This window comes from Eucyclogobius newberryi, unplaced genomic scaffold (genome assembly GCF_026437365.1).
Source record: "Eucyclogobius newberryi isolate DKJ021-1_F unplaced genomic scaffold, fEucNew1.0.hap1 SCAF_5, whole genome shotgun sequence".
Classification (NCBI taxonomy): Eukaryota; Metazoa; Chordata; class Actinopteri; order Gobiiformes; family Gobiidae; genus Eucyclogobius; species Eucyclogobius newberryi.
In genome coordinates this window covers 11,134,183-11,155,004 of record NW_027316167.1, presented here as the reverse complement: position 1 = coordinate 11,155,004, position 20,822 = coordinate 11,134,183, and the positions used below count along the sequence as shown (strand labels likewise).

At 42.1% G+C, this 20,822-nt stretch overlaps 1 protein-coding gene across 1 annotated transcript in view; it reads right to left on the bottom strand.

Moving 5' to 3' along the window:
* Window positions 1–20,822, bottom strand: part of fbn1 (fibrillin 1) — a 142,965-nt gene that overhangs the window by 4,192 nt on the left and 117,951 nt on the right. Inside the window, exons 48-63 of the mRNA XM_072465628.1 lie at window positions 20,646–20,765; window positions 18,844–18,969; window positions 15,672–15,827; window positions 15,336–15,395; window positions 14,400–14,519; window positions 13,992–14,111; window positions 13,804–13,926; window positions 10,628–10,759; window positions 9,771–9,896; window positions 6,848–7,054; window positions 5,878–6,003; window positions 3,456–3,578; window positions 2,054–2,170; window positions 1,642–1,770; window positions 1,213–1,332; window positions 130–361 (exon numbers count right to left, since the gene is read on the bottom strand). Of these exons, the coding sequence (XP_072321729.1) occupies window positions 130–361; window positions 1,213–1,332; window positions 1,642–1,770; window positions 2,054–2,170; window positions 3,456–3,578; window positions 5,878–6,003; window positions 6,848–7,054; window positions 9,771–9,896; window positions 10,628–10,759; window positions 13,804–13,926; window positions 13,992–14,111; window positions 14,400–14,519; window positions 15,336–15,395; window positions 15,672–15,827; window positions 18,844–18,969; window positions 20,646–20,765 (2,137 nt within the window). The remainder of the gene's footprint in view (window positions 1–129; window positions 362–1,212; window positions 1,333–1,641; window positions 1,771–2,053; window positions 2,171–3,455; window positions 3,579–5,877; window positions 6,004–6,847; window positions 7,055–9,770; window positions 9,897–10,627; window positions 10,760–13,803; window positions 13,927–13,991; window positions 14,112–14,399; window positions 14,520–15,335; window positions 15,396–15,671; window positions 15,828–18,843; window positions 18,970–20,645; window positions 20,766–20,822) is intronic.

Genomic DNA, 20,822 nt, shown 5'->3' with positions numbered 1-20,822 from the left:
TTTTACTGATATCGTGATAAAATTGAATAAAGTAAAATGAGTAATGGTCCGTAGCTTTGTTAATTTAGTAAGAATAATCGTTTTAAATGTAGACAGTAATCCACAGTGTCAGCCCCACATGAGACGCACCCCTGTCCCGCTCTGAAGTATCCGGAGGGGCACCCGCAGAGGTAGCCCCCGTCGGTGTTGGAGCAGCCGAACTTGCAGGGGTTCTGCGAGGTGGAGCACTCGTTGACGTCGCTGCAGCCGCTGGACGTTTGCTCGTAGTTGAAGCCGGTGGGACAGAGGCAACGGAAGCTGCCCAGAGTGTTGTGGCACGAAGCCCCTCCACAGATCTGCGTGTTCAGGCACTCGTTCTCATCTGGGACAAGGGCGCAGGAAGTAAACAGAGCACAGGTCAGCGCAGCGAAAGGGCAAGGACAATACTGGGAAATGCTATTATTAAAGCGGATTGTTCAAGGGATTTGGAGTAATGTGTCGTATTATGTCGTACGCAGTCAAAATAGCAACAAACAAGGGAGGGTTTAGTGGAATACTACCATAACTACGTAAACTACTGCAAACACATCTCCGTAAATATGTGTATCATGCATTTGAGGTTCACGTTTAAAACAAAAACGATTTTCTATTTCAAATTTGAGCCCCACAAACAACTGACACTGAAATGCAAGCTCGAGCACGGATTTGGGGTGTTTTTATTTGAATGAAGCAGTTTGGAGTAGAGTTTAGACTTAGAGGAAGAAATAGTACTATTATTTTGTGTTAAATGGCACTTTGGAATTCATGTGCAATTGCTGTTGGGATTCATGTGCAATTCATGTGCTGTCGTGACACATATTCATGTGCAATTACTGTCGGGATCACATGCAATGGTATTTATTTTTTTATTTGTCTATGGGAGTTTTTATTTATTTATAGGAGATCTTCTACTGAAAGTGTTTTTCAGACTTCCTATAAGTGATCTGTTCTTCTGTATCTACCTCTGTATATACCTGCGTTGCACCAATGAAATTTCCCCATGTGGGACAATAAAGGAATATCTTATCTTATCTTATCTTATCTTATCTTATCTTGCTCGCGTTCAGGAATATAATATTGAAAGCCGTTTGTAATTATTTGTATTAAATATTGTGGAACATATGAATAAACGGAGATTCAACCATTACTGGCTTTTGTTTTTGTGTTTTTGTGTGGTATGACGGGCGAACTCACCCACGCACTGGTTCCACTGGTAGTGCTGGAGGTATCCCTGAGGGCAGCTGCAGCGGTAACCTCCCACCAGGTTCTGACAGCCGTGCTGACACCGGTGGTTCCCGTCGCACTCGTCCATGTCTGCACACGGGACACACAACTTTAACTAGCACCATATTCAGGTGCCAAATGTTTAGTGGAGAAAATATAGATGTATAAAGTGCATCTACAGATGAATCTGCATCTATACATTTGGATTAGTCAAATATGTTTATGCAACGTGTAACATTTATGTGGCTGTTGATGATCTGTTCCACGGCTGAGTGTGAGTGACTGGGGCAGCTGTGGCTACAGAAGTACAGCCAAGAGTGTAGAATGAATGAATAACAAGTACAGTGTGATGAGCCCAAATGTAAGGTGTGTAAATAAGTTGAAAAAAAGGCGGCTGACCTTCACAGCCCTGTCCGTTGGAGTCCAGGTTGAAGCCTCGCTGACAGTCACAGTTGAAGCTGCCCGGAGTGTTCTGGCACACGCCGTTGGAGCCGCACAGATTCGGGTCAGAGGCACATTCATTGTTGTCTGTGAAAGAGAGGAAAGGCACTGTATTATACAGAACAAAAGGCAATAATGAGCTAAACATCTATGATATCATAACTATTCATGGAACAGGACAGCATTGTGTTTAGTGAATATTGAGCTTAAAATACAACTCAAATAATACAGGCAAAATGGAGACAAAAGAGCTTCACCGATCAAAGAGTGTAAACACTCTAATGACTCAGATGAATATATACATCTTAAACATGTTTTTGAACACACATAACTTAGGAACATTTGAATGATATTCAGTGTGAGTTCTCACCGATGCAGGCCGTGTGGTGCTGAGTGAAACCTGGAGGACATTTACAGGTGAAGCCTCCGATTGTGTTCACGCACAGAAACTGACAGTTGTGCTGCTTCGTCAAGCATTCGTCCAGATCTGAAGAATAACATATCAAAATTAAATCTATAAGTTACTATTGATTTTGTTGTCGAAAATGGGACAATGCTTCGATTTACGCCTTTACCATTTTTTACACTGGGTAAGATTTAAGTTGAATAATTCTGCATTATAATCAGCCATAGACACACTTTTACGATCCAAAAAATTACACTATGACAATAATTGTCAATAACAAGCAGCTAATAGGATGGCAATAAAGCTCTAAATAATAACCAAAACATGTATCAAAAAGGCAACAAATATTTATTAAATAATCATTAATTCAATTTCTTGTTTATTTCATTTTTCAATTCTTTTTTATTTCCTTCATTTTAAGATTTATATAAAATAAGGGTTTTGCATTAATTAGAGGGAATGAAAAGGAGCAGAAAGAAGTATAAAACTTATAATATCTTTCCTCTTTTCACATAAAAAACATTTACAGTTCCAACTTGTTGAATGTAGTAAAACAGGAAATAACACATTTGACAGACTTTTAATTATTACTTCTATGTTTTATCATCTCAAAACATAAATATGTCATGGAACTAGTTTTCTATGTGTGTCAAGTAAGTACTTAGAGGCCTTCCCTGTCAGTGACATATAAATGACACTGTTCAAAGATGGAAACTAAAGTCTTAGATGAAGATGAAAGAGCGTCTGAAATATGAACAACAGTTGTTTAGACACACGTCTGACACAGAGACGGCTCCAGATGCTCTGTCTAACCCTAACCCTAACCCTAACCCTAACCCTAACCCCAACCCTAACCCTAACCCTAACCAGCCTGAGAACACCACATTCATGTAGTTTAGAGTTCATGTTATTAGAAACAACTGAATCATATCTAAACACAATTGTTCTCATTTAATATTGTCAATATAAAGCTTTTATCAGAGTAAACAAACGTGTACTCAAGTGAGAGTACTTTTACTGTCAAATATATTACTCAAGTGTGAGTACTGTTACTCTGTCAAATATATTACCCAAGTGAGAGTACTGTTACTCTGTTAAATATATTACTAAAGTCAGAGTACTGTTACTCTGTCAAATATATTACTCCACTGAGAGTAAAAGCATCATGAGGTCAGAAAACTACTCAGGAAAATCAAAGTTTCTCAAGTTCATGTAACTGAATACTGCACCCCTCATTTTCAGATTTAAACTGTAGTTTGTGTTTTAAGGGATTTAGTGACATTAGTTCTTGCTCATTTGTGTTCGCGTTTGTGTTTGCGTTTGTGTTTGCGTTTGCGTTTGTGTTTGTGTTTGTGTTTGTGTTCACCTCTGCAGCTCTTGTTGTCCTCCTGAAGGATGTATCCTCGAGGACACGAGCACTGATAACCTCCCTCTGTGTTCTTACAGATGAAGTTACACGGCTTCGGAGCCTGAATGCACTCGTCCACGTCTAGAGACAGAGAGAGGACAGAGAGGAGACACAGAGAGGAGAGACACAGAGGAGAGACACAGAGGGAAGACACAGAGGGGAGACACAGAGGAGAGACACAGAGGAGAGACACAGAGGGGAGACACAGAGGAGAGACACAGAGGGGAGACACAGAGGGGAGACACAGAGGAGAGACACAGAGGGGAGACACAGAGGGGAGGCACAGAGGGGAGACACAGAGGAGAGACACAGAGGAGAGACACAGATGAGAGACACAGAGGGGAGACACAGAGGAGAGACACAGAGGGGAGACACAGAGGAGAGACAGAGGGGAGACACAGAGGAGAGACACAGAGGGGAACACAGAGGGGAGGCACAGAGGAGAGACACAGAGGAGAGACACAGAGGGGAGACACAGAGGAGAGACACAGAGGGGAGACACAGAGGGGAGGCACAGAGGAGAGACACAGAGGGGAGACACAGAGGAGAGACACAGAGGGGAGACACAGAGGAGAGACACAGAGGAGAGACACAGAGGGGAGACACAGATGAGAGACACAGAGGGGAGACACAGAGGAGAGACACAGAGGGGAGACACAGAGGAGAGACACAGAGGGGAGACACAGAGGAGAGACACAGAGGGGAGACACAGATGAGAGACACAGAGGGGAGACACAGAGGAGAGACACAGAGGGGAGACACAGATGAGAGACACAGAGGAGAGACACAGAGGGGAGACACAGAGGGGAGACACAGAGGGGAGACACAGAGGAGAGACACAGAGGGGAGACACAGAGGGGAGACATAGAGGAGAGACACAGAGGGGAGACACAGAGGGGAGACACAGAGGAGAGACACAGAGGGGAGACACAGAGGGGAGACACAGAGGAGAGACACAGAGGGGAGACACAGAGGGGAGACACAGAGGAGAGACACAGAGGGGAGACACAGAGGGGAGACACAGAGGAGAGACACAGAGGGGAGACACAGAGGGGAGGCACAGAGGAGAGACACAGAGGGGAGACACAGAGGGGAGACACAGAGGAGAGACACAGAGGGGAGACACAGAGGGGAGACACAGAGGGGAGACAAAGAGGGGAGGCACAGAGGGGAGACACAGAGGGGAGACACAGAGGGGAGACACAGAGGAGAGACAAAGAGGAGAGACACAGAGGGGAGACACAGAGGGGAGACACAGAGGAGAGACACAGAGGAGAGACACAGATGAGAGACACAGAGGGGAGACACAGAGGAGAGACACAGAGGGGAGACACAGAGGGGAGACACAGAGGGGAGACACAGAGGGGAGACACAGAGGGGAGACACAGAGGGGAGACACAGAGGGGAGACACAGAGGGGAGACACAGAGGGGAGACACAGAGGGGAGACACAGAGGGGAGACACAGAGGGGAGATGGAAGAATGGAGAGAAAGGGCAAGAGAAAGTGAGACACAGCTTTGATCTAAAGGCCAGACATTCCTCATGTGGAGCTGCAGCAGGTCCAACCACAAACTCTGGTTTATTTACGAGACACAGGATTGACACAGGGAGGAACGGGATGTAAAAGTGTCCATAAAGTTTAAGTGCCCAGGACCTGCCCACACACTGGTCCTGGTCCAGTCTACAGGTGTCTCTGGTCCTGGTTTAGTTTAGTCAGTCTGGTCCTGGTTGATATTAAGGCAGGTTCATATTCTGTTTACACTTGGATTAGACCTGGTAGTGTGTGTTGTCTTTTATAGATCACAAACTTGGATCGTGGAACATCGCGTACATGATGTTTGGGCCCCATTTTGTATAAATGAGGCCCACCAGTCCCAATTCGGGTTTTGCTCAGCTCAGTCATGGTTTAATCGTAGTTCATACCAGGTTTAGTCCTGGTTGAGTCCTGGTTCACACCTGGTTGAGTCCTGGTTGAGTCCTGGTTCACACCTGGTTGAGTCCTGGTTTAGTCCTGGTTCACACCTGGTTGAGTCATGGTTTAGTCCCGGTTTAGTCCTGGTTTAGTCCTGGTTTAGTCCTGGTTGAGTCCCGGTTTAGTCCTGGTCCAGTCCTGGTTTAGTCCTTGTTGAGTCCCGGTTTAGATCTGGTTTAGTCCTGGTTTAGCCCCGGGTTTAGTCCTGGTTCACACCTGGTTTAGTCCTGGTTCACACCTGGTTTAGTCCTGGTTTAGCCCCTGGTTTAGTCCTGGTTTAGCCCCTGGTTTAGTCCTGGTTTAGCCCCGGGTTTAGTCCTGGTTCAGCCCTGGTTTAGTCCTGGTTTAGCCCCTGGTTTAGTCCTGGTTTAGCCCCGGGTTTAGTCCTGGTTTAGTCCTGGTTCTTACCCACACACTGCGTGCTGCTGATGTCTGCGGTGTAGCCTTGTTTGCAGATGCAGCTGTACGAGCCCAAAGTGTTGATGCACTGGCCGTTCTTGCACAGGTTTCCCATCACGCGACACTCGTCAATATCTGAGAGGAACAGGACAAATTAGCCCCCAAACTTAAATGTGCAGGAAAGGAAAGGTCTGTAGGAACAGTTTAAGTCATAATTTATGGGACATTTCCGTTACAGCTCCCAAATGTCTTAAGGTCGTATTTCAGCGACAGACAAATTTATCACTGGTGTGTTTACAGAACACAAAGCAGCGTTTGGTAAAAATAGTTTGTGGTTTTCTCATCAAGACGACATGATACAGACACAATAATATTTATTAGATATTCGTCTTAACTTAATCTTATATTTCCTCTGTTTTCCAAAGTGGCAACAGGTCAATAAATCATTTTGAAATATAGACTTGCAGCATAATGTATGATTGTGTGAGTTATACACTGTTTTTTACTCAAATAACATTCCAGTTATACTTAATTTACTTTATTACAAGTCCCTAAATAACATTTTTGTGTGAAATTGGCTTCAAAGTTTAAAGAAGAATTTCCAAAACTAGTATCAATCAAACCATCTCTCCAGACACAAGCTTTACTCCTTCTATTTAACAAAGAGACTCAGATTTCCCCTCTTGTTTCCACTTATAAAGAGAGTAAATCAAACATCAGCGGCAAAAACTACAGTGTCTCAGCTTCACATAGAGTTCAGCCTATTGTTTCTACTCCAGAGTGTTAAGTAACAGCTTCAGTTTCAATCTGAAGACGTTTTAGACAGTTTGAGGGGAAATCAGCCGATAAGAAATCAGTCTCTCAGATGTTGAAGCTCCTGGAGTTGTTTACACTTTGCGCTCTGACCAGGATCTTACGTTTCAAACACAAATCACAGAATCAGATCATCTCCAGGGAGAGGCTTCTGGTGTGTCTGTACCTCTGCCGTCCGTGGTGTAGCCGGGTCCCAGCGGGCACATCTTCTTGTACTGCGTGGTTCCAGGCAGAGGGCACAGCTCGCAGTTGTTGCCCCAGCCTCGGCCCCCGTCGCAGCAGCACTCGGACTTGGTGACCTGGACCCTGTTGCTGGAGGTCATCTGACACAGCGTGGTCAGCACCTCGGTGAAGCAGAAGCCCTCGCGGTTGTCTGGGGGCGGCGAGAAGACGGAAAGCGGTTTGAACGAGGCACGTTGAAGGAAATATTGACACATTGACCGGAAACAGGTCTGAAGGGTCCAGACGCTGCATACTGAACACTCTAATAGTTCTAGAGATGTTTGGTTTGTTCCTACTGCTTAAAGTATTCAGTCATTGTGTTGTGGTCAATAATATGACATCGACCACAATGTTTGGAGAGAATTCTGTTGGAAAAGTGTCACCTGTTTTGTCATAACGCCACGTCAAAGTGCTCATTATTCACAGAGAAATGCTAAATGAAGCCTGCGTAAATTCAGCCTGGAAGACCTAACTCCATCCATCTACATCAAGGCCTCCATGGAAGGACCCCTCACCCCAGCGCCATCATCGCACTCAAGCGGGCGTGGCCTGTCCGTCTGTGAGAGTCAGATCCCTCACTTCACCATGGACTCTCCCAGGTTTCTGCGCTTATCCCAAAGAGGCTATGCAGTTTTTCCTGGCCAAAGAAGGAGGGTGAAAGGTCAGGGGGCGTCTGCACCATGGCCCCGCACCTGCTCCTCATCCCCAATCAACGCTCTCACGTGACTCCTCCCCGCTCCCAATCAGCACCAGGCGGTCGCATTTAAGCCCTCAGGCAGATGGCTCGCCCGCTCAAACCGTACTGCGACCCACCACCTCCCCAGCTCCTCCTCTGCATTCCCCTCATCCTCTACCTTCTCTTCACATCTACCACCACCAGTCTCCAGGCTCCGGAGGGAGACATCAAATACAAATAGATCATGGAGTGCCCATGATTGCAACGTCTTCCGCTGGGGTCTGAGCGCCAAATAACTCACGAATAAAGCTTGCTAAACAGTCCATTCTCGTGGTCTCTTTGTCTCTCCAGGGTGAAATGTTCTGGGACTGTCCTGTTGCACATCAATATTGGACAGAAATGAACAAAGCACTGCAGACTGTTTTTGACATTGCCATCCCACTCAATTTCAGTATCTGGGCCGCAAAACTCCTGCCATGGACACAATGGATGGATACATTTGGAACATATTTCTGGAAGCTGGGAAAAAGGCAATTACAAAAAAATTACACAAATTTCGCTAATGAATAAGAACTGGACCGACATTATATGGAAAGACAGACATATGGAAAATAAAAATAAAATCACATTTGGACTCTTGAAAATGGACAAATTTGACAGACATTGGACTAAATGGGTTTCTTAAGATTATTTTCACTTTCCTGTTTTTTTTGTTTTTGCCAAATGTGTTCTCTCTGGTCTTGTCTTGTTCGTTTTTGTTGTTTTATGCTTTTGATACCACAACAATGAAATAATCTGTAATGTATTCTTTTGGTCAGATTCTTTTTTTCTCTGAGACCAAAACAATGGTTACCTCAGAAGACAAAAACACATCTTCATAGTCTAATAACAGACCATCGAGATCTCATTTAGGTTTGGTTTGGTTCTAGTTTTGGTGTATAATATATAATATATTTAGACCAGGTCCGACACAGCTGTTTACGTCCTGGTTTTATCCCTGATCCCTGTCCTCTGTGGTTTAAACATAAAATGACTGTTCACATTTGGATAAGTCAGGGTTTAGACATGATTTAGTCCTGATTTAGCCCCAGTTTAATCATGGTTTAGACCTGATTTAGTCTTGATTTAATCCTGATTAAGCCCTGGTTTAGTCTTGGTTAAGAAATTATTTAATCCTGATTTAATTCTGATTTAGCCCCAGTTTAGTCTTGGTTTTGACCTGATTTAGACCTGATTTAATCCTGATTTAGCCCCAGTTTAGTCTTGGTTTTGACCTGATTTAGACCTGATTTAGTCTGGATTTAGTCCAGGTTTAGTCTTGGTTTAGTCATGTTTTAGTCCTGATTTAGCCTCGGTTTAGAAATGATTTAATCCTGATTTAATTCTGATTAAGCCCCAGTTTAGTCTTGGTTTTGGCCTGATTTAGACGTGATTTAGTCCTAATTCAGCACTGGTTTAGTCCTGTTTTAGTCCTGATTAAGCCCCGGTTTAGTCTTGGTTTTGGCCTGATTTAGACCTGATTTAGTCCTAATTCAGCTCCGGTTTAGTCTTGGGTTTGACCTGATTTAGCCCAGGTTTAGTCTCGGTTTAGTCTTGGTTTAAGGTGAGTCTGTGTTGACCTGAGTAAGACCTTGGTAAACCCTATCTCTGAAGAAAGTGAAGGAGTGAGAAGAGACATGAGGCCCACCCTGATACTAGGACCAGGACTAAACCAGGTCTAGACAAACTCAGATAAGTCTAACCACCAAAAGTCTGCGCGGAGAGATAGAGCTTCTCCAAGTCAAAGATTCCACAGTCTCAATAGCGTTCTCACCCAGTTTAGCACCTCCTCCTATCAAGGCCAAGATAAAGACGAGTCAGACAGGAAATGATGTAGGATGGAATCTCGCACTGGGTAAAAAGGACCACTTTCACCTCACAATCTGCCCAAATGATGTGCCCCAATTCACACAGACAGACGTAATAACAAATGTCTATTTCTATTGGAAAATGCACCTTCAGGATCAATTGAATAAATTAAACGTTACATGAAAAACCAGCCATGTGCGAAACAAATGTGCACTAAATATGCAGAAGGAAAGTCAGCAGAAATGTGCCAATACATTTCGATGACTTTGAATGAAATGTGATGGACCGTTTACATAGAAAAGGTAGATACGTTGTAATAAGTTCAGTTTGTAATTGTACTTACCGAGGCACTCTGTCTGTGTAGGGTTCACGACGAATCCTTGGTCACATTTGCAGCGGAAGCTTCCCACCGTGTTCTCACAGCGGCCGTTCTTACAGATGCCTGGTTTGACCACGCACTCGTTCAGGTCTGGAACAACAACAGACATATACTATTAATAATAAAGATTGTCTTATAGAATCGAATCGTTCAGTTGATCCTTCGTTTACAAGTGTGATGTCGGATTGGCAGTATGTGCAGTAAAAATCTGATAACTAGAATATACAGTTAAACTCAAAGGGGAATCTGGTCTTACAGGTTGTTTTTAGAAGGCAAAGTACAATGACTTTTAAAATAACTCTTCAATCTTTAACTTGTCTTCTTTTCATTTTTGTCTTGCCCTTTTGTTGTTGTTTTTTGCATAATAGTCTTGGTCACTATGTCATGGTGAGTGTGTTTATGAGACAAACACTTGTTTCATTGTTTAAAATGTGTCAGAATTAGTTTCAGTTGTCCCTCAATTTAGTTTGCAGCCCGGTGTTGCTCTTTGTTTAACCCTTGCTTTAGACTTTGCAAATATACACTAGAGTTTTAGACTTTTTGTATGAATATTTTTGATATATATATATTCCATGTTCATTAAATTACACCTTTATTTGATTGTGATCTTGTTTTTTGGATCTTTATGCCTAATTGAACCCACACAGACACAATAACATTAACAGATAATACAAAGCCATAGACACATATGTGCATTAAACAGTGTATTTAACAAAAACTGAACATAACTGCATGTCAAATGACCGAATGTCTCTACTCGGTTCCTCCGTTGTCTTATTACTGTCTGATTGAAAAGAGGCTAAAGTGGCTTGTTCTCTCACCCATGCAGCCGTCTCCTCCGGGCTGCCTGGTGTATCCCGGGGCGCAGATGCACATGTACGTCCCAATCAGGTTCTTACAGGCCATGCCTCGGCTGGCGCAGTCGTCGATGCCGTCCTCACACTCGTTCTGGTCTAAAAAAAACACCACAAACACATGTGAAATGTTACTTAATCCTGCATCTTCCACGATACAATAAGAGCTAGAACTTGATTGATCTCACGGTGGAGAAAATCACACGTCATGTCAGCTCTGAGGTACTGTAACTCCACTTTTATTAGCCTTTCTAAAGACTTTATTTTTTTATAATTATGAAATAGTCAGACTTAGTAACTACTTCATTAGAACCCCAACTTTTAAATTAAACAAGAACTAAGCTTGAATCAAACTTATAAACTCTTTGTTCATTAAGAAATAAGTTTTTGTTTATGCTTTATTAAGTGGCAGTTATTATAAAGTGGTACCAAAAGAGACTATATATAAAGTTCCGGTAAGTAAAAGTGATTATTTGTATGTAAAAGAAAAAATACTGTATTTTTAAAGTTTTTTATGTTGAGTTATGTTTGTTTTCAAAGTCCAAGCACCAAACACAGTCTTGTCACTGGTCATTTTTGCATTTTAGCATAACAGCAGCTTGATTTATGTGCAATATAGGAAATCTGAGGGTCTGTTCACACTTGTAAACACATCATATTAAACTGGAACTAGACCCGGGATAGACCAGGATTAAACCAGGAGCAGAATAGGGCCCAGCTAAGTCTCTAGCAGCACCAACATGAGCTCAAACTGTGTTAAACCCCAGAGCGATGGTGGTCTGTTTAGAGAGATGTAAAATAAACAATGACTATTCTGACACTGAGAAGTCCCGGCTGTCTCCAAATACAGCGTTTCCATGGAGACAACGAGATCTAAATGAGACGCAATGTAAACAGTGGCTGGTCCAAAAAGTGCTTTAAGACAGCATTAGTGCGACGATATCTGTTATGTCACGCTATCGAAGAGCCCGGCTGTATATGTTAATCCGGATTTGTTCCAGGAAGTGCACTGGACAATCTCTGAGTGTCTGATGGTCTTTATCCAACTTGTCACCTCAGAAATGATATTACTTTGCCGGGAATTCTCCACATTATGGTATTAAACTTCATCGATTTCCATGGAGACAAGCATGTGACGTCACGCTCGTAGTAAGAATTCATGCTTTTCAAGATGTTTTGAGCAATAAAAGAAAAAAATCAGATTTTTCCTACTTTGCACTACGATTTTGGAATAATTTACAGAAATATCTTGAATTGGAATCTGTCGTTTCACTTAATAAGTTCAAGAAAAGTGTAAAAATTGTGGTAAGAGTTTTTATTATGTACCGTATTTTCCGCACAATAAAGCGCACGTAAAAGTCTTTAACGTCCTCAAAAGCCGTCCGTGCGCTTAATAGTCCGGTGCGCTTAATATATGGTTTATTTCTGGTTGTTCTTACTGACCGCGAAGATATTTTGTGTGGTACATGGTGTATAAAGAAGATTTGGGACACGAGACGCCGATGCGCGACTATATTTACAGTACTCCGGAACCGGAAGTCAACAACAAGTGTGCAAAGCATTCTGGGAACAGTAGTCTACCTGCACGCGGCACACGCGACACTTTGTCAAAACGTAAACAACATTTTCAGTCAGGCACAACGCAGACACCTACTGGTAAATGAAGGACCCCAAGATGGCCGCTGCCGAGAGACCATTGGAAGTCTTATATTATGCGCTTACGGGCTAAATTATCAGTCAACTGTGGGATCAAAAGGCCGGAATCATCACTGAACTGCCGCATGGATCCGAGATGCGGGATCACATGACCAAAGAGATTTTAGCACCGAGCACTATCGGCGCTTTGGCTGCTTTTACCATTATGCGCCCCAGCAGACATTAAACCGGGACACGGGACGTAAACAATCGGGGCTGTCCCAGGTAAATCGTGACGTCTGGTCATAGCTATGCGGGATGTACTTTGGCGCATTTGAAGGATTTGATGACGAGGAATGAACTGAAAAAGTGAGTGTATTGTGATGTATTTTACGTGTTGCAACTGAGCGAGGCTGGGAGTTGTTGACATGCTAACGTGTCTTTTAGCGGTATCAGACAGTGTTGTATTTTACGTGTTGCATCTGAACGAGGCTGGGAGTTGTTGTGAATACGCTAACGTGTCTTTTAGCGGTAGCAGAGTGTGTTCGGTGTTTGTATTTTACGTGTTTACAAGTGATCTTGACTGATAATTGATTTGGATATGCTAACGTGTCTGTTAGCGATAGCAGAGTGTGTTTTGATGTTGAACAATGTTGATCTGAATGAGTTGAACGCGTTTCATAAAGCTCAACTGAGTCTGTTTTGTTTATCTTATGCGCTTTATCGTCCGGTGCGCTTTATGTATGGAGGACCAGTACACATGGTACACAGATAGCTGATGGTGCGCTTAATAATCCGGTGCGCTTTTTTGTGCGCAAAATACGGTAGTATTTTCTGCACTGTGTTGACTACTGCCTCGGACAAGTCTTTCTTCTCAATGGGACTTCCTGGTTAAATGAATGTATTAAAAATGCATTCTATGGCTAGGTGTTTTTTATTTTTTATTTAGTTTATTTTATTGTATTTCTGTTTCTGTAATTTCTTTGTGATTTGAATGCATTTTTCCTGCTGTGTGAAGCACTTTGAATTGCCTTGTGTATGAAATGTGCTCTACAAATAATCTTGCCAATATGGAGACATAACCCGGCTCTGTGCTTCACTCTGAATTGTTTTCGACACAATATCAATCTGGACAGGCTCTCTGTTAAAGCATCGGGAAAAGCATAACGGCATGATGAATAATTGAATCCGATTGGTCGAAGCGTCACAACGACCGGAACCGGATGAGAAACCAAACTGCTTTTAAATCCAGTCAGAGAAAAGCACCAACTTCTTCTCCGTTCTCAAATACACAAAGCGCTTCTATGTGTGTCAATTATTCTAATACGGGCAAATTACATAAACACCAACTTTTAATGTTTCATAAGAAGATGCCACATGATAAGATCGCTATGAGCTAAATAAGACTAATCATATAAAGATGATCACATAGTATAGGCTTGGTAATGAAAGTCTGGCTTTCTCAGATTGGTGAAAACCTTCAACTCTTTTTTCATTTTTTGTCTTACCTTTGCACATCCTCTTGTCCTCTCGAAGAACGTAACCAGTGGGACATTTACACTCGTAGGAGCCGATGACGTTGACGCAGCGGAAAGCACACAGCAGTGGGTTCTGGGCACATTCATTGATGTCTAAACAAAATTAAAATATGTTGAAAATACAGCTACATAAAGTTAATATAATATGTTTCTTGTACCTTCACAGGTCATCATGGGCCCGGGCTCAAACCCATCGTCACAGGCACACTCAAACCCTCCCATCACATTTGTGCATGTGCCATTTCCACAAGGATTACCAACATCGCACTCATTAGTGTCTGTAGAAGAGCGAAACATAATAAAACATTCAATAAAAGGTCATATATTTATATCATTTCTATGCTCTATGTGTTTGGTAAACTGAGGGTGTAGAATGCAGCTGTGGAAAAGATTTTGGGTCCAATGTCATGTATTTCTAAGCGGCAGAAATGGTTGAGAGGTTTTACTCCACTAACTAAAAAGTCTGAAGTTGAAATAAACAAATACTAAAAATGTTAATAAAAACCAGCATACCGGTACACAAAATAATCCACCTACAAACCCCAGGTAAGTGTTTAGTCTCTTACCCTCACAGGTGACTCCGGTGGTGTCCAGGCTGTAGCCCATGGGACACTCACAGCGGAACGAGCCGTCTGTGTTTATGCACTGACCGTTCACACACGGGTTATTCAGGCACTCGTCAATATCTGTGGAAGCAATATATTAGTATTGAATATTTACGTAACAATGTACATTTGATTGCCATACACCTGCCTAAAGACCACTGGAAATATAAAATAAATATTACTTCATTTGTATTATATTCAGTATCAGTAGCGTGCGGCGACTTTTGCAGAATCAAGATTTAGTGGATAACAAGTGAAAAAATATCTAATATGTGAGTTTCAAACCACGGTTTCCCACGTGAAGAATCCTACTGAGTTAAACTCCAATTCCTGAAGTGTTGAATGGATTAAAAGAAAATCACTTCAGCAACCAATTAATTACACAAATTTAATGACATTCTGAATTTCTAACTAACGTCTAATCATTAGAAACGTGAACAGAGCCTCAGCTACAAACAAAGACATGTCTCTAAAAGAAACGCTGCTGTCACTTCACTTCTGCACATGCTCAGTTAGGGCAAAACCTGCAAACATCCAAGATTCAGGTTTATGCAGCGTGGTTTGAGGCTGTGTTGTCCTCTAAAAGAAGCTGCTGTCCGCTCTGGTTCTAAAAGCTCATGTTAGAGAGCGGAGAATAAACGGGCCTCTGAACACGGTCACAGACTGAGCCGCTGCGGGAGAAGAAGAACCAAGCTTCCTGCGAAGTATTGCTCAAAGAAACTGTGAGTTCAGCCAAGCTTCAGCAGCAGAAGTGATGGAAAAACAAGCTTATTAGAATAGATTTCGGAACAATTTAAATATAGTTTTGACACACGGTCGTTTCAGATTTTATTGGTCAATCACTGCTTGCCTTGATTGCCCTGACCGCACGCCACTGTTCACTATTATGACACGTACCTACAGGGTGATCTGGTCCTTGTTTATAGCCCTCATTGGGACACAGAAGGATGTAAGACGCTGGAAAACAGCATAAAAGAGGTGTTAAGCAAAATATAACAGGGAACGTCCTAAAATAAAATGTAATCCCTTTGTATAATGAGGGAAATTGTTGTTTTCAGATTTTAAAATGTGCAAACGCTAAAACTAAACAAGGTCCATTATACAACAATGTCCCCAAACAAACCACACATCTGTAGCTCTGGCAAATATGTTTTACTTACCCAGCCAGTTATAATGACGTCATGTGAAACCTTGCTGTAAAAGATATTAAATCGTAATGCGTAATCTAAGTACCGTTGTCGGCTTTGGTGGGGCAGAGCTCGCAGGGGTTTCCCCAGCCTTGTCCTGCCATCGAGGTGCAGCAACACTCGGCCTTCGACGTGTTCTGAGGCTTCGGAGCTGTGCAGCGGCTGTTCTCAAACTTAGTGTAGCAGTAGTTCACGCGTACATCTACGGAACGGACAAGGAAACAAACCAAGACAGAACGGAGGAGAAATGAATTGAAATGGACAGAGGACAGAATCATGCCAGCTCCAGTGACCACTACACAGACACAACATTTAGACAAAAGGAAGTGGGACCATTTGTCAAAAAATCATATAAATTTTCTCAGAGCCAGATCATGATTTGAATTTGATCACAATGAATGTACATTTTCCATTTGCAGGATATTTATTTAACATTTAAGAGCAAACAATAAGTAATTGGCTTCTTCTGAAAGGTCATACTTCGCTGTGATTGGTTAAACTCACCCGTCACTCGCTCAGAATCTTAGAGAGGTGCATAAAGCATAAAGCAACACGGTGCTTTATGCATGTTTCTTTATCAAACATGGTGTACATTATGTTTTAGTTGACCTGCTATTTTAACTATTTAAGAGAAATTTATTGTTTTACACCTCTGTCTAAAATGTTCCATCGATCATACATAAAACAACACTAATATTAGTTTAAACACGGCATTTAATCTTTTCTTATTAGTTTTCCTTGGTCTCCAAATATTAAATATTTGAGTCAATACACTGTCAAACCTCTTGCTTTCCTGTTATTTTTATGTTGCTGTATAAATAACACGCTGAGCAAGCTTCTAAGAATCGAGCAAATATCCAGGAAAGCTGAGAAATCGCTCTCACCCCAAATGAATCACAGTCACTTTCCAACATTTTCAAAGCAAATAATTATTAAGTATTTCTCACTTCTGAGGAGAAAGCGGATGACTAATTATTTCTAGTCAGCGCTCGCTCTTTGCCGCTAAGTTGCTTTTCCCGGAGCGACTTGTAGTAACGAGGACCACATGTTGAGTACAGCCTTCACTAAATACTGTACAAATAATCAGAGCGCTCACTGTAGCTCCCCACACCTGGCTCGAGCACCAACACCTGGGCCCAAGCAGTGTCGCGTTTCGGAGCTCCATAAAAAGTTGATTTGTCAGCCGTTTTACAGAGAGATTTACGGGCCCCGTCGCTCAGCTGGTCGGCAGTGCTCTGGTGAAGGTGCATGTGCACGCCGCCACAGGCTTAGTGTGTTTGACTTTCTGTCACACAAAAATTAGCTCAAAGCATCTGGTACGAGTCTCATTCAACCGTGTGGACTTAAGAGGGACACGTGAAGGTATTTAGCAAGTTTAGCTTACATGTGTTTGTAGTTTGTAGTAGTACTCTTGATTCATGTACTTCCATTAGGGCAACACAAATCAACTTCTACTAAAACTAGAAGTGAAACGCGCTTGCTCGTTTGAGAAAAATCACATACATTGGACAAAGTCGGACCTTTGCTGAGTTGTTTCGAGGTGTGTTCACGATGGCACGTTCACCACAGAATAATGGGTCTAAGCCAGGACTAAACCCAAAACTAAACCTGGACTTGATCAGGACCAAACCAAGTCCACATCAGGTGTAAACTCACCCTTAGCATGGTCTGGTCTGACTCTATTTCAAAACTAGTATGGGATCGATGACTACAAAAGCACGCTATTATTTATATTGTCTGTCATCATTATGGTGTCAGAAGATCAAGTATCGAGGTCGTTCCTTCAGTTTTGTAATAGAGTTTGAAATGTTATTATTATGATTCCTTTTGACAGAATAATAATAATGCCCAGATTTATATAAAGCATATTTTATCCTGTCATTTTATTGAAATATTAAGATAAAAGCTTCTTTCAACTATTCAACTATATGAAAATGTTCTGTATAAAAGCAGTAATTTGGGTTTTGTCTTGTGCCAATGATAATTAAATGCTGCATTGTATCCGATTTTTTTTAGGGCTTTATTTTCACTTCAGTGTAGTGATGGTACTGGATGTATTTTTTATTTATTACACTTTTATTATGCAGATTAGTGCACTGTAAAGTCCATTGGATGCTCTGGATTCTAATATATTGGTATTGGCCATGAAAAAAACACACATTGGTCGATCTCTAATCGTAAATAGTTAAAATAGAAAATATGCACACATTTATTTGTAATTTTAAGCCATATAAAACAGTCTTCTTCCTCAGTCTATATCACTAAAACATGGCTTAAACATTTGTCCCACTCAGAAAACTGTAGCTGAAACACATGCTGTCCGCTCCCCGCCCAAACCCCTCGTGTTAAACCACTTCACAACCCTTACCTCACGAGAGAACGCCGTAAACGCGCCGACTCAATGATGTCATGGCGTTTCTGAAGAGTCTAACTGGGGAAACTCCCTCTGACAACCGTGACACAGACGCCGCCGCGCCCCCGACAACACAAGGACAAGGCAATGGAAAAGCCATGTCCTGCGGGTCACTACCGGTCTCACGGAGCCAGCTGGACGTGTGCGCTGGGGCTGCTCAGTCTCCGCTCGCACTCACCCGCAGACTAAACCAGCGCACTTGTATTTACTGGGGCACTTCAAAACTAAAACATCCGTCATAAGCTCTGAGTTTGTGTCGGCCGCGCTTAAACAATTTCAACTGTTGGAACGATTTTGGGGAAGAAGCAAAGATGAATATTGTAATAAGACTTGTCATTTTGTAACTTAAGAGTAAAGTTTTAAACAAGAACGTTCACATTTAAGAGAAATATTGAATGGTAAAGAAAAGTAATACAACTCTATTTTGATTCTCTTTATTTTTTCATGAGAGAAAAAAGAACTGCAATTTAATTTTAAGACTAAACAATAGTCTGAAATGTTCATGAAAGGTCAAATTTTGTCCTATTTATGTATTTTCTCAAGCATTATTAGCTGTCTAAATTTGTAATTAGTTATAAAATGGATTAATATCTGGGTTTCTATTTTCATGCTGAACCAATAAAATAATAACATGCATTTTATTTAGCGTTTTTAAAGGTCTAAACAACAGGGTAATGCAGGTTTTATACATCTCTTCCCCCACGAGGATGTGATATTTAACTTTCTGCATTTTTCTCGCCTTTTAAACACCTATAAATTGCGGACCATTCATCTTTTTACTCTAATTTCTTTCTACTTTTTTTACCTAGACATCTTTGGCCGGAGGTGGACAGCTTGAAGCCTTCGGGGCAGAGGCAGGTGAAGCTTCCGTCGGTGTTGGAGCAGGTCCCAAACAAGCACATTTCTGGAGACTGCGAGCACTCGTCAATATCTGAAACACAACCAGAAAAATATGACATTTGAACATATGAACTGTAGAAATTAGAAGCAATTTTAGCGCGATAACCATCTCAAAATGTTTAGACACAATATAAATGCACTAACTTTCTCTCAAATGTGCCAACAGAGAGTTTTCAATCCTTTTCCGCACAATTTTAAGGTTATATGTGACAATTTATAGCCAGTTATTTAAAAAAGGCAGTTTTAAGGCTCCCAAAACGAGGCAGAGGAAGTGCTGGATTGATTTCATGTTTTGAATGTAATAATCAGACACAGCGACATGTACATTAAGCTATATAGACTGTTTTTTTTCTGTGATTGGTGTTATTTGATAATTTTCTTGTGGATAATGTACCAGAGCATCTTTACAACAACAAAAATGTGAAAATCCTGTGAAAGAAATTGAAAAACCTGCTTTAGAACCACTGGTGCTCCAATGTAGAACCTGGTGTTCCCTGTGATCTTCAGTCCCACAACTAACCACGCCCAGTCCTGCTCAAGGGTAAAGTGTGTGGAGGAAGTGGAGGAAATCAGAAAACGCCAATACAAAAATGTGGCGTGAAATATTGCCGGTATATCATCTCATTTCATTTAGTCAAAGGAAAACGACGGGTTTGTGAGTCAGGAGTCGAGTCGCTTATTCTTGAGGTGTCATCCATTTGTCCATTGACACATCATCACTGTTGAAGGTCAGATCCACTGCTAATGGGACGTCCCCCGCCCTTCGGTGAATCATCGAAACAAACACGTCTCGTCATATCTCCTGCGGTGAGGTCGTCCCATTGTGTCACGAGTTTAGATGAGATAAAGCAGGAGGAGCAGTTGTCCAGAACACAAGGGAACCGCTTCAGCTGGACGAAAGGAGGGGAAGGGAATCAAGCTTTTGGACTGTGGCAAATGGTCACCGCATTACATTGTTTAAATGTATTTGCATTTTCACCCTTTTATATTGATGATATTACGAGCAAGAGTAAAACTTCTGCCAACATGGGCTTATAAGTGCTAAGAATGTTCTAGTGAGTCCTTTTCTGGCAGATGTAGACATTTGTGTTACGGCCTTACAAAGCTTTTAGTTTCTTACAGTGGTCATACATTAGCCGCTTTTGCATTAACATTTTCAAATTGGGGGTGGTCCGTGGTGCCTCTTGTTACACTGTCCTAGAAAGCAGTCTGTGCAGCTCCTCCCTTTTTCTCAGAAGAACAGACTCCGAGGCAGGAATGTGTTGAAGTCTGTCGAAAATCTCTTCATCAGTGAATAAACAACCCAAGAGCTCCGGGCCGGTCCCGCAGGAGAGAGAGGGGCGCTGCCAAAAACCCAGAGGAGTAATACAAGAGAACAAGGAGGAGGCCAAAGGAGGAGGCCCGGGAGAAGACATTAAATTGACCGTGTGAGGTGATTTGCAGTGTTACATGAGGATGGACTGTAAGCAAATATGACAGAGACGTGAGGCTTGAAGATGTAAGATAAGATATAGAGAAGATTGGTCAAGAGAATACCCAACTATGTCCTCTGTAGTCATTTAAAAAGCCAATATAAACGAAGAGTTATGGACTTGTAATTTACTGTTTCCTTTATGATTTACATGCTCAGAAACGTGATAGTTCCCTTTTATCAGATGCTCAACAAAAGAGAAGTGAATGTAAACTAACACGTGGACATGTCTCTACCTTCACAAGTCTCCTCGTGGAGGTAGTATCCCGGGGGACAGATGCACCTGTACGAGCCGTCCAGGTTCAGACAGGTGCCCGCGCCGCACGTCCCAGGGTTCACCAGACACTCGTTTATATCTGACACAGGACAATAACGCCATTGTCATTATTTAAAAGGGACTCATCTGCTGCAGT